Raw genomic sequence first — 14,044 nt, forward strand, 5'->3', positions numbered from 1 at the left:
GCTCTCTGCCGGGTTGGGGGCACACAGCCTGTGTTTCAGGAGCTGTCAGACTTCCAGGCATAAAATCATAGAATTGTTTTGGTTGGAAAACACCTTTAAGATCATCAGGTTTACTGCTAACCTAACACACTACCAAGCCCTCCAGTAAACTTTGTCCCTAAGCACCACATCTACATTTCTTTTAAACACCTCGAGGGATGGTGACTCCTGGGCAGACCCATTCTAGTGCCTGACAATCCTTTCAGTCAAGAAAGTTTTCCAAATATCCAATCTAAACCTCCCCTGGCACAACTTGAGGGCATTTCCTCCATCACTTGTTACTTGGGAGAGGAGACCAACTCACTTCTCCCTTCAACCTCCTTTCAGGTAGCTGCAGAGTGCAATAAGGTCTCTCCTCAAACTCCTTTTCTTCAGACTGAACAACTCCCATTCTGTCATCCACTCCTCATAAGACTTGTTCTCCAGATCCTTCATCAGCTTTGTTGCCCTTCTCTGGACTCGCTCTGGTCCTCCCAGTGAGACCCATTACTCTGTGTGGGGCAAATATGTGTCAGGCCCAGGCACCACACAACATGTAGCATTTGCACATTAGGACACTATTAACTTGAGTGATCTGCATGTAGGCTTTATTTTTAGCAGAAAGATAATGCATGTGTTTAATAAAAAAGCAGTAAAAAGATATTGCATTGGCAATTATCACCATATGTAGAAGGGAAGAAATAGTGACCAGTACTGAACAATTCACAGTATGCTATTTTAATTTTGCTACATGGAGTTCTTAAGAGTCTCATCCTGCAAAGTTAAGCGACTCCCATGAAGTGCTGTAGCTCTTCAAGTCCCATGAATATAAATAAGATATGAAAATGCTTAGTATTTTGTCAAGAATTTTTTAGATATACACATACTTTGTAGGGAATTTTGCTCTCCTGGCTTGTTCTTAATACAAAACAGGCTTGATCTAATAAAAGACACCAGTGTCTAAAAACCAGGCTCTGCCATGCATATATTTGGGGTCTCTGATATTTGGAGAAGGCCTGGTCAGGACAGAGCCAGGTTTGTGTTCATGCCCTTCCAATTGAGATCCACAGGAGTAGCCATGCCAAGCAGGGAACTTTTGATGCTGCTGCACACAACTGATCAGCAAGGAATTTATGAGGCTGGTGATGAACCTTAAAACCTTCCTTAGGGTTAAGGGAAAGGCTCAGATTCTGATTCTTTCACTAAATGGAGTAAGGTTCATTCTCAAAAATGAAGTAGTAAAGAGCAGCGGTGATGTCGTTGTTTTTTTTTTTCCCCTGTAACAAACAGATGGTTTCTTGGAGAATGGGAAACTAAGGGACCTTTGCTTACTCTGCCTGAGGGGATTTAAATCCACATTTTTTACATTTTAGGGGAATACTGTCATGATTGGGCTGTAACAGTATTCCAGAACAAGGGATGAGGAGAGCCTCAGCTTTTCTTTGAAGCTGTGCCTTCACTTACTCATTCAGTACCTGTGAGACCAGTGACAGAACAGTAACAAGAACACAATTCTGGAACCAAGAGGTGTGCGTGTTGGGAGGTTGAGGATAAGGACCCCAAATGCTTCTAGAAGAGAGGTGTATTGAAATGGGTTTTCCACTATTGAATGTGTTAACCACTTATCCATCTATATAAGCGAGCTGGTGATTGTTTATGCTTCACCTCTGTTTGAGAAGAACACAAGAGCTGCAGTAGCATCTTGGGCATTACAGAATACTGCAGGTGGGTTTGCACTGGGGAAGCCAGAGAGAGTCCTGTGCCTGGCAAATGGTTTCTAGCTCACAGCTGTAATCAGTCCACTGTGAAGGCTGACACTGCTCTGGAAATGTCCAGAGATGCAGGTCTAAGTGACTAGGAAACTACCTAGTGGAGAAAAACAACTTCCATGGGTTCAATTCCAACCAAAAGTGAATGATTTTGGACTGAAGAGTCTATCTTCTTTCTAAGTTGCACTCTAACAGTTAAATCTGTACTGGATCTGACCCTGAATATTACTGGTTTGCTTCCTTAGAAATCATTCAGTACTTAGGAAATGTATGACTATGCCTTTATTTGTCTGTGGTTGATAACCTGATTACAAAATGAACACTACTGTCTTATTTATTTTGTAATGAGATGAGGAAATAGCGTGCCACATACAAGTTTGGTTTTGGCACCTACTCCATAAACCCTAACATTCAGAAGTAGATTATACAGTGTTTTTTCTGTTTTGTCCCTAAGGGCCCAGCAGTGACTATCATCTCATGAGTTTCTGACCTTAGCACTACAGACGCCCTTTAGAAACTGTCAAAACCTGTCAGATTCCTCTTTTGGATATAAACCTTGGATATATATGGAAAAAGAGACATAGAAAGCAGGCAAAATAGAGGGAGTGTCCTACAGATAAATCTAAGGTTATTTACAAGAACACCCTTAGGTAAAACTACTCCAGATAACTGTATTCTTTAGCTTGTACTTCTCAGTCCTGGTTGGTTCATACATGTGCTTTTTTTTTTTTTTCCACTAAGCCTTTTTACTAATTAAATATCCTGAAGACATTGTTGCTATGATAGAAGCCAACAAGAATATTTACAGCACCAAGCTGACCCAGCTCCCAGGCTGCAGGATATGGTGACTGGGATGAATATATCACAGCAGAAAGCACATCCTTCTTCTGGAGCTCATTACCCATAGCCTTGCTTTAACCCTCACACAGTGCTGCTCTGTCATGGCTCCAAGTCATAAAAATATGTTTCTCTGACCACAGTCATGATCCACAGCCTTGTCTTTCTGCTTGAAACTTTTTCTTTCTGTTTTCACACTGCCTCATTCCCTAATGAAATAACATACCTGTCCGAGAGTCCACAGAGAAATATGGTTGCCCTTGGAGAATACTGTACACTACTCTTGCACTGTTCCCATAGGTTGGGTCATCAGCATCTGTTGCTGTCACTTGGATAACAGAGGTACCTGGCAAAAAAACCCATCAGATAAGACCTTAGAGGATGGAGACCTGGCATGAAAAGTACACAGTTCAAAATAAATTGACATACCTAACAAGAACTTTCCCACACAAAACTTCTTCATTTGATGGTCATAGTGCTTGTACTTATTGCTCATACTTGTATCTCATTAGCATAAAGAAATTAATTGGCATAAATTCATCATGCATCTATTAGACAATCTAAACTAGCAAGTACTCTATGGACCACAGTTACAGAATTGCTGATCTAATGGTACTTTGTTATGGTTTGCAGAGAGCTGGTAGTTTTATACTACTTGCTTCTTTCCCCCTTTTCTTGATTTTAAATGTCATCTAAGGGTAGCTCAAATAAGATCCATGGCTATGCTGACATAAAGGATGAACTGCTGTTGTGGGGCCATGGATGCTTATGTTGACTAAGGTATGGAAATTGTACAGAAATAGTGAGTGTGAAGGGTTGTATCTCTGAGATAAGCTCTCTGTGGTATTGCAGTTTACATTGCATGGCCTAGAGATTATACCCTGCTGAAGTGCCTTTTGGAACCTGTACAGGTACAGATATATTTTTTTCCTTCAATGGGTTTTCAAGGTCTGTTTCCTCTGAAGCTAATAATGGTTTGAAGGTGATGTAGTTTATCAAGAACAAAGAGAAGGTAAGGCGGAACTGTTTGAAATATATGTGAGTTTTGACTCCTTAAAATGTCAGACAATGCCTTTATGAATGTATCTAGCCTTCTACATAATGTTTTATGTTAGAAGAAAATCCAGTGTTACTAGATATGCACTGGAAAATAAATCAGAATTCAAGCAAGCCATTACCATTAAGATGCATTATTTCTGAATGGAACTTCTGTATTAGATGCCTGTCTAGCTTTATGTCAGCATACTATTGAAGAATGAGAAGTTGAAGCATATCTGTAACTTCAAGACATGTGATTTATATGGTATTATCTCTGCAATGACATCATGGAGACAAAAAGCACAAAGCATCTCCCAAAGAAAGAAAAAGTCCAGAAAAACAGTATTTTGTGACTAGTGTATTTGTTAAATGGAAATGGTTTCTCCTGACTTGTGTATGTAGGAAGGCTTCTGTTTATCTTCTACACTGCTATAACAGGACAGTCTTTGACATGACCCCAGTCACTGAAAGCGGAGAGCAAACGGGATGAGGACTTTGAGATCCACTGGACTGTGTTTGGTGCAGGCTTAAACAGATTGGAAAGAGCAAAGCTGCCAATAATTATTATCCTGTCTCAATGAGTTCTAGAGCTTCTGGACTGCATTTCAGCTCTCAGTACAATGTAGAATAACTTCCTAAAACTGTATTGTTTTTTGGATGGTAATGGATGTCTAATGGTCATTACTATTAATACCATTTGATGGCAGAGGAGAAAGGGCACCACTTTACTGCAAGGATGCAGTACTGAGAATGGATGGATGAGGATCCTTACTGAGGATCCTTAGTGAGGATGGCATGTTCAAATTGCATTTGTTTCTCAGCTCTCCTGATTCCCCTGGTGTGTTTTCTTTCAAACGGGCCCAGCTGATGGTGGTGTGTATCCTGTTATCCCTCTTCTGCAGAAGTCAGACCCCCTGAGGGAAACTCTCCTGACTTGCAGATCTGGCATAAGGGGCAAAAGCTGAGTCCAAGAGTCGGGGAACAACTTGTGTTTTAGTGACCACTTCCAATCTTCTCATAGAGGAAGGAGACTCCACAAAATCTGCCTTACCCACAGGTGACATTTCTGGAACAGAAGCCACATAAGGCCCATCCAGGAACTTGGGTTCATTGTCGTTGATGTCTTGGATTTTGATGATGAACTCTGACTCCGGTTCCATGGGGCGGCCCGTTCGCCGGTCCAGAGCTTGTGCTCTGAGGGTGTACTGAGACCTTTCTTCACGGTCCAGTCGCTGAATGGCATGAATGTCCCCTGTTGTGTCATCGATGGTAAACACAATGCCAGCTCCCTCTCCTGAGAGGATGTATTTGATCGAACCATCTCCCCTGTCCATGTCAGAGTGGAGCTGTGAAAAGGAATAGGATTCAATTAAGATCACGAGCTGGGCAAGCAGCCTCTGAGAAACACTGAGCCCATGAGCATCCTGAGTCTTTTGGTCTCACTTTTGGGACTCACAAGCTGTGAACTTGTTTTGCTGAGAGAGGCAAATACTCAGTATTATAGAGTTGCAATTAAAAACCCTTTCCTCTCTTCCCATTTCTGCACCCACATCTGTGCAGATGACAGGCACCCAAACAGGAATAGGCTCTGTGTCTTTTTGAAATCTGACTCAGTACAATAATTATGTGGCCTGATTTCAATGGCCATTACGAAAGTCTCACTGCCAGACTTGGGAAAAGGTTAGGTCAGCAAAGCCACAGACTGTGCTTGCTCACATGCCTTAAGAGGAGTCAGAAATTCCAGGGGGAGCATAATGTTGGGTCAGATAAAGCAAGTCTGTTTGGGATCAAGGGGGAAGAAGGATGGGAGAGCTACTCAGTCACTGTCATGTTTCAAAAATCCTTTGAAATTTTTTTCCAGTAAAATTTTTAAAAATAAAAATTAGGCTGGATCCTTACATCTTTAGGAAAAAATTATTGTTGAACTACAAGGAAGATAAGCAGCAAGGAACTTTTGACTGTGTCCATGGCAGGCTATAGAGACGAGAAGTATCCCAGATTTTCTAGAGAATTAGCAAATGGATTTATTGCATGACTGCTAATTAGTTCTGAGCAGCCATGGATTGCTGAATGAAACAGAACAGAAGAAAAGTAAATGCAGTGGTAATTATAATCTAAAATAGAGAAACAAATCGTCCTGGGGACTGCCATTCTGTTAAACACCTGGCTCCCATGAAATACTGGAATCACTATCAAAAGACAAACAAATCACTTAATGTCTCTCACACTATGAAGATACTTAACAGTATATTCACACTTAAATACTTTTGAGGAATAAAGCATAAAGACCAGTGCCCAGAGATATTATAGGTTTGGCCCCAAAAGCCAGGAAGACAATAGACTTGAGGTGCAACAATCAAAATGGGATTTTCAGAAATGGTTCTTGTGTTAATACTGTTTTCAGTTGTAATTATCATTTTGAGAAATGAATAAAGAATAGATGAGTAATATTTTTTAAAAAGTGATCAAAGTGGGCTGGGTTCAGTAAGCAAATTAAAAAATCCATATAAGAGATGATTATCTCAAGAAATATGGTCAGAATTAAGTGTGTGTTTAATGTTTTGGTGAGCTCAAAGGACAGGAATAATTGTGGAGGATGGGGCCAAACATAGTTAAATATTTGTACTGGAGAGAAAAATCTTGAAATAATAAACTGAATATATGAACACAGGATTAGTAGTATTTGAAGAAAGACTCCAAACAGAAATGGGTAATTTGTGTGGAAAAGCAGAATTTAAACTTGATGCATTTAATTGCAGGCTACTCATTCAAAGAAAAAAAAAAAAGAAATCTCATTACTGATCTACTTAAAACACACTGAAATATCTACAACAGCTTAGTACAAAGGAAAAAGTTTTATAGGACAGTAGACAAATTGGCTTATCTCACCTAATGCCAGTGGATCAGCTCTTTGGATATTGTAGGGCACATGGTGCCACTGACTTGGGAGCTTTGGGACTTAATGACTGCAGGGACACCAAGTGTTAAGGGCAGCAGCACTGCAGAGCAGCTGCAAGAGCTGAAGGTGGAGGCTGTGACCTTGTGTTTGGTCACTGGTATTTCCTTTCATCACTTTGCCACTGGTCTCTGAAGTGGATGCTGCATCTAAGAAGCACTGGTCCTTCAAGGAATGCTCTCAGGTGATATATCAGCTAAATGGAGGAAGAACATTCCCAGAAAAATTTGGCAGTGGCAAACAGTTACATTTAGATGACTGCCATATGTATTAATTCACAGGCAGGTGCCAGGACTGCTAACTGGTGTATCTTCAGGAAACACCATCTTGTGATTAGTTTAAAAAAAAGACAATGGTTGTCATTATTTACCCTAAACGCCCATAACTCAGAGGTTATTGCTGTTGGACCTAGTGAACAGGATGCTTCCAGAAGGAGGATGCTATTATAGCTCTTCAAATTGATTCAGAACCACTAAGCTACACCTTGGGCATTTGCTTTAGTGAATCATTGTGTCACTGAGAGAATGCAGCTGCTGAGACAGATACAGATGTTAGACCTGGTTGGGGAATTAGAGCTAGGCCTGATGAAAGAAAATGGGTTTTGGAACATCAGCAAGTCCTCATTAAATAAGAAAAAGGATACAAAAAGAAATAAGAAGTCAAAGTCAAATTCGAAGTCAAAGTCAAATTCAAAGAAAAGAAAAAGGTAAAGAAAGATGAAAAAAGTGAAGAAAAATAAACAGAAAAAAGAAAAAAAAAAGCCAAAAAGAAAAAGACAGAGGAAAAGAAAAAGAAGAAAAAAAAAAAGAAGAAGAAGGAGAAAAGCATCTTTTGAAATAGCAGAGGGTGTTCAGGAAATTCAAAGGACTTAGAAGAAGATACTGAATCAAACTCACAGGTTAAATTGCATCTTCTGTCCAAAGCCCTATTTGGAATAAATGCAGTTGCGTAGGAAGCAAACAAGGAATGAACATGGCACTCCAATAAGAAATTGGAAGGACAAGAGGATCTCTGTCTAACTGATTTGTTAAAAACATTGGGTCTTAACCAAGGCTAGTAAGAAATGCTGGCAGCACTCTTGAAGCTTCTCCTATACCCTACACCTATATAAAGCAAAAAAAAAAAGAGCATAGAAGACTTAATACTGTCAGACAGCAATAAAATTGAAGGAATTCAGTGTCTGGAGGAACTGAAGCTCACACCACTGCTCACACCAAACCCAGTGTCACAATGCTGCAGCTTGGGCTGTGTGTAGAAGTCACTTTGTTGGAAAGGTGATCCAGTTTGAAGTTGGCTGCTTAATGGGTGCACAACAAATTGTGCTGCCATGTGGCTGACACAGAAGCAGGAGGAATTAATTTGCACTTTCTCCTTCGTATTAAGGAATGGACTCTAGGAGGAAAGAAGCTGGGTAAGTCCTAAGAAACTGTGAAACCTGAGTTGCTTCTTTTGATAAGGATAGGAGAAAAGTTTAAGGAGGCTACATCTGCTTTTGAATGACACATCTCTCAGCACGGGGCACACGGATGAGTGTTGTGCTGCTGAGGAGAGCTCAGGGGAGGACTCATGCAGCTCTGACAACCAAACTGTGTCTCCATCCTTGTGCTCTCCCTTCTCTGCCTCCAGGGAGACAGCACCTACAGGGGATTTTTGTGAAGATATGTGAATGAATTTTGGTTGATCTGTAGTGATAGTCTTTAGAAAGGCTGTATTTTATTCACTCATTAAGCTGCTGTGGTTTGAATGCCTCGTTCCTTTGAAAGAGGGTTAGAGAGCCTCTGACACTGCAAAGCCTGCCCCCTGTTCAGTTCCTGAGCACAGTTTAAATGATGGGTGAATGTGCAAAATTCCTGCTGTAAAAAATGTGGGGGCTTTGGTTTCCCTAGTTCATCCCATTGGCCAATAATAGCTACCTCCTAGGAAAAGTTGAAGCTTCATGTTTTTCTGTGACAGAACCAGAAACCCTCTGAAGCGAAAATACTTTCAATTAAGATCATGAATGCTGGAGAAAAGCAAAAATTGTACTGACTTCACCTCAGGGAGTTTCTTTTCATTTCCCTGTCCTGAAGATATTTTGCATCTTGCCTTACAGTTACATAGGAAAGCGTATTTTCATAGCAACCTTGAAAATCATGTTAGGCAAACCTGAACCTATGGTTCAAGTCAAGGTGCTTTTTGGCTTGCTCCATTCCAACATATGTAGCCAGGAACAGCTGTAGAAGAGCATCAGAAGCACCCCTCTCTTGTGGGAAGCTTTCAGTTTATTGAAGTAAATACAGCTGGTTCTATGCTATGCAATCTTTCTCCTGACACAGTCTTGGAGAGAGCAGATGGATGAAAGTGAGGCCTGGCTAGCAGGATGTTTTCAGGCTGTTGTGGGTGGTATCAGTTAGAAGAAGCTCAGCCTGGGCAGGCACAGGGCCCAGGGCTTGCTGGGGGGGCTGGTGGTAGCAGGAGCAGTGGGCTGGGAGTCCGCCTGCATCCCCCATCAACTCTGTGCAGGCCCTTCCAGACTTCCAGAGTTATTTCTGAGTCAGCCTGGGGTGGCTTGGTCTACAAAATTTCTGGCCTGCCAGAACAATTAATTCATCTCACAGTCTCTTTCCTGCTGGCCCCTTTCCTAAGGATCCCTAAGACACAGGCAGCATGAACATGGGGGGAGAGGGATGATGAATCATGGTGGGCTCCAGCTTCTTCTGAAAGCCTGTGTGAGATGAGGGAAAGCCTCACAGCAGCCCCTACTGCATTTATCCCACCCCTTGGCTGGCTGCTCTACACCCAGCTCAGGGATGGGACAAGATAAAACATTTGAACCTCAGAGGTCTGTTCTGGCATCAGATTCCCCAGTGTCTGGTCTAGATGGAGCAGTGCAGAGATCGGAAGCCTTCAGAACCACCCAGATATGTCAGCTCAGCAGGGTGTGGGGCTAATTGGCCCTGTTAACAGTGGGAGCTAATTAGACCTTGCACACCCCTATATAATAAAGCTGTGGCATAAGCGGTCCTGGGGAGAGCTCATTTGTGGCAGCTTGGGCTTTTTTGTGATGGACATAGACCATGAGGAGTTGTCCCTGCTTTCCCCTGTTCAGTGGAGCTGAGAAGTAGCAAGCTCGAGTCCTGGCTGACCACACCAGGGTTTTCTGCTCCTAAAGACACAATCGAGTGTAAAACAAAGATGAATTAGCTTCTTCAAGTACTTGTTTTACCTGAAATTCAGCTCACAGTACAAGTCTGGATTCGTTTCAGATGGAACCCAGTATATGAAGTAGTATGTCTGGCCCTTGTTCCAAAGCTGGAAATTGCATGAAACCAAATATTAATTTCTTCAATCAATAGAGATATCAAGAGCTGAAAAGCTAGGTGCAAAGATGAATGAAGAGTAATTAGGTCTCATTTGGCAGCAACCACTAGTAATAGCATTGCTGTGGGAGGAAGGAGAGCACATCTTGCTGTCAGTCACAGAGCGATAAATCAGGAGGAGGTCTTTTGAAGCCCGTGGATTCATTTTGATTTATACTGGTGTGTCTGAGGGCACAGTTTAGCTCTATGGCATTGTAGAATGATAAATACAAGACTAAAATGAGCCTGCGGATGTGTGATTATTTTTTTTTATCTTTCTGCAGATGGATACCCTGGAAAGAAAGCAGCCTTGGTCATGTAAAAAGAAAAAAAAAAAAGAAATCTAATGAAATTGGTTTATGACATCCCTTCTTAGGTGTTATTTTTTCAGATCTACCTATATGTAGTCTGTACTCAACATGGTGGTATCTGATGCTCTAGGCATGTAAAATCTTAATTGTATCATTCAAACACTTAAGCACACTAATGCTACCTCTCCCCATTTTTTACAGATTTGTCACCTTGGTGTAGAGTAGGAGCAACCTTGGTGCTGATAATAACCCTTTGAATAATGTGGTCAATATTTTAAACAACTCACAGTCTTAAAAAAAAGTCAGAAAACAAAAAAAAAGGAAGATGGTTACAGTGAGGCAGATTGTGATGGCAGACATCACTGGGCTGATTACTATCAGCTTGTTCCTCAATGAGCTAGAGAAAAGTGGATGCAAAATACTACAATACCAGCAAGAAGATGGGGTGAACTTATCGATCAATTTTACATTTTTCTTATATAGATCTTTGGGGTATAAGGGATACAAAACAAGGACCCTTCCTGTCTGGATTTAATGGTCTGTACCTCTACCCTTCTCCCTTCTGGAGCAACTTCTCTATAGTTCACAGAATTAACTTGTGGTCAAGCTGTGGTAAGCAAGAAGACAATCTAACCCTAGAGAGTTGCAGAAAACAAAAATTGAAATGTCAGTTTTCAAGAGAAACTGGATATTTAATTTGATTGTGAGTTTCAGCTTCCAGCTGACTTGATCACAGACAGGAGCATGATCACAAGCTTCTCCCTTCTTTCCTAATCCTAATATGTCAATATAACCTTGCTTTGCCTTGACATTGTCAGAGTCCCTGGAAAGATCACTGCAGATTTTCTAATACTGCCTCAATTACAGATGATGATTGGTGCAGCAGATCTCTTTGAAGTAGGCAATTACATTGACAGCCCCTTGAAACAGAAATTTTTCCCAAATGAAGATGACACTAGTCAAAAGCTCTTTGGAGCAGAAGTGAAATTAACGTGGATAAATTCACTGCCAGAAAGAAGGTAAAGGCATTTAGGGAAACTTTCTGTGTTTCACCATGGTCCACAGACACACTTTGCCAGATATCCTTCTGGTACTTACCTTCCCGACATAGAGAGGGTCAGTTCCTGTGTACTCCTCCAGAACGAAGAACTGGTTCCACACCCAGCTCCGCTTCATACGCTGATGGAACTTGTCTGACATGTTGTCTTCTTGCCCTTCAGCAAAGGGCCTGGCACTTCCTGACAGCACAGTTGTAGTAAGGTCCATCAGTCCCCAAAAATACAAGGAGACACCGAGCAAGTTCTTGGCATTGCTCATTCTACCTGAGGTCCACATTCGTAACTAGGGCTGACTTAAAAGTCAAAACACTGTGTCTTAGGTCCCTTGAGAAGAAAGTAGGTCCTGTGTGTAGTCCTTCGAAATGCCCAAGAGAGATCCTGGATGCGAGGATGTCAGTCTCCTGTAAAGTTAAAGGAAATTCATAGGACGTTTTTTTTTCCCCAAGGTAAAGAGTTTTCTGAATAGGAAAATATACTGTAAAATATTTAATCTTCTATATAAAAACATAATATCAGGATGCACACCTGAAACTAGGGATGCTATTTCCATATGAGGAACAGAACTGGAGCCTTAGATACAAGAATCTTCAGGTTTCAGTCAATAGGTAAGACATCTCTCCTTTGCTAATTTGGCTGCAGTATTTCTTTATGATATTGATTGGCATGAGTTAAGTGCATACTCTTTAGAAATTTTTATGACCAGAAGTCCTTAGAGAATATTTTTAAAAAGTTCATACTGGAAAATTATAATAGCTGGTCAACACTATATGGAGAAGGTTTGGCAACCTTCTCCAAACCGTTCTGTTTGGAACCTATGCCATGTTCATTACACACATGGGCATGTACACACAGATACATAAATAAAGATGTAATTGCTGTATTGCAAACCTTGAATATAATTTCTAGCAGCTTCAAGTTATTTCTAATCTTAATTATTCTTTCATCCTCTCTGTTGTTTGAATTCAGGTCTCACCACTCTGATGCCTCCCCTCTGAGGGGCTGATTATGGCTACAAACAACATTTCTAGAATTTGAATAGTCAGTTAATCATTTTATAAACCAGAAAAGGTTTCAGATTGCTGATGGTCTCATGCTATTGTGTGATAAGTCAGGTTAACATAATTTTTCCTCCTTAAGCCTGAAAGACCTGTTTAGGCAGAGGAATGCTGACCTCTATCAGAGGACACTTTCTCATTAGTCTAGGATCTTTTGTTGTCATGAAGTCAGCTTAGTCAGTAACCTCACTCCAGGCTATAGATTGTAGTAAACCCTTCCTTCATAATTTTACTTAATTTAGTGATGTGGTGCTGCGTTCATGGTACTCTGTCAAAACACTCCACACATGCTTTGTGGGCTAGTATTTTTGCTGCTCTTTATAAGAACTCTTCTTTCTCTTTTTAGGAGAAACAAACTCATTAGGAATGGCATATAGGGCTATAAGGCTTAAGCAAGTATTTCACACTTCATTTTACTGCTGTTCTGTACTTAAGCCTTTAGGCTTAATTGTTTTATCCTGTGGAAACAAAATGTATAAGGAGATGTCTGTCAAATACTTCCTAATTTAAATTCTTTACAGATTTCAAAATCATAAAAAAATATTTTAAAGAGTTGGACAGTACTAGTTTGAAGTGAGGACTGAGAGAATGAAATCTTTTCAATAGAGAAGAAGAGAGTCTTTCAAAATTGCCCAGCATCCAAGCTGGAACAACTGGAGCACTGGATACAATTAGAAATCTACTGAAACAGAAACGCAGAATTTAATCCAGAAGTTGGCTGAAATCTGAAAACGACAGCTTAAGACTTCAATAGATGTCCACAGGGGAAGTAAAGACAAAACGATTCTCTTTCTTAGACTGATTTCTACACAGAATAATGTTTCCAAGTATAAGGTCCTAAAGCGATATGACTACACAGTGCTGCTAGTCTATACAGTTGTGAAGTGTAGCAAACAGGTCCCTTATGCTGAAAAGTTTACAACATAAGGCTCAATAGATCCGACAAAGAAAGGACAAACTGTGAGCACAGAACACGGTAATCCCTTCTAAGCAGAGCAATGTATAAAACTGATGGCTGTTTCAACATTGACTGTGTAATATGTCAGGGCCTATTGTCTGCAAAGCCAAAGAAATTAGGATTTATCTAAGCAGCATAAACCCAGAAGGACCACAGTAATCTTTGTCAGTAAGTCACTTCATGAAGAAGCTGGCAGCTGTTTGTGAGAGGCAGGGATGAGACTCAACTTTCTCGATAGCTACAGTAAAAAGGAGTCAAAGAGCTGTGTGTACACTGCTTACATCTCTCTGTCCCAAGAGTCCTTAAATCCCAGCAGCCAATGTACATTTGCACTGGGGAAAGGAGACCAAAGTCCTCTTCACACAAGGTGCATCTACCTTGCTCTGGATGTCTGCACTTGCAGCCCAGAAAGCCAATTGTTGTTCAACCTGGAGAAGAGAATGCTCTGGGGAGACCTTATTGTGCCCTTTCAATTCTTGAAGGAAGCTTTATAAGATGGAGATGCTCTTTTTTAGAAGGGCCTATTGTGACAGGACAAGGGGTAATGGTTTTAAACAACAAGAGGGTAATTTAGAGTAGACATGAAGAAGAAATTGTTCACAATAATGAAACACTGGAACATGTTGCCCAGAGGGATGGTGAAGGCCCCATCTCTGGAAACATTCAAGGTCAGGTTGGATGGGGCTCTGAGAAACCTGATCTAGTT

The 14,044-nt window shown here is 40.9% G+C and overlaps 1 protein-coding gene across 2 annotated transcripts in view; it reads right to left on the reverse strand.

Moving 5' to 3' along the window:
* Nucleotides 1-11,726, reverse strand: part of CDH20 (cadherin 20) — a 36,010-nt gene extending 24,284 nt beyond the window's left edge. Inside the window, exons 1-3 of one of the 2 annotated variants that reach the window (XM_008499666.2) lie at nt 11,366-11,726; nt 4,714-5,008; nt 2,851-2,970 (exon numbers count right to left, since the gene is read on the reverse strand). In XM_008499666.2, the coding sequence (XP_008497888.1) occupies nt 2,851-2,970; nt 4,714-5,008; nt 11,366-11,602 (652 nt within the window). In that variant the 5' untranslated portion in view covers nt 11,603-11,726. The remainder of the gene's footprint in view (nt 1-2,850; nt 2,971-4,713; nt 5,009-11,365) is intronic. The other variant, XM_030444840.1, reaches the window with a different exon arrangement.
* Between the last annotated feature and the right edge of the window lie 2,318 nt (nt 11,727-14,044).

The sequence above is a fragment of the Calypte anna genome, chromosome 2 (genome assembly GCF_003957555.1).
Source record: "Calypte anna isolate BGI_N300 chromosome 2, bCalAnn1_v1.p, whole genome shotgun sequence".
In the NCBI taxonomy this organism is placed as follows: Eukaryota; Metazoa; Chordata; class Aves; order Apodiformes; family Trochilidae; genus Calypte; species Calypte anna.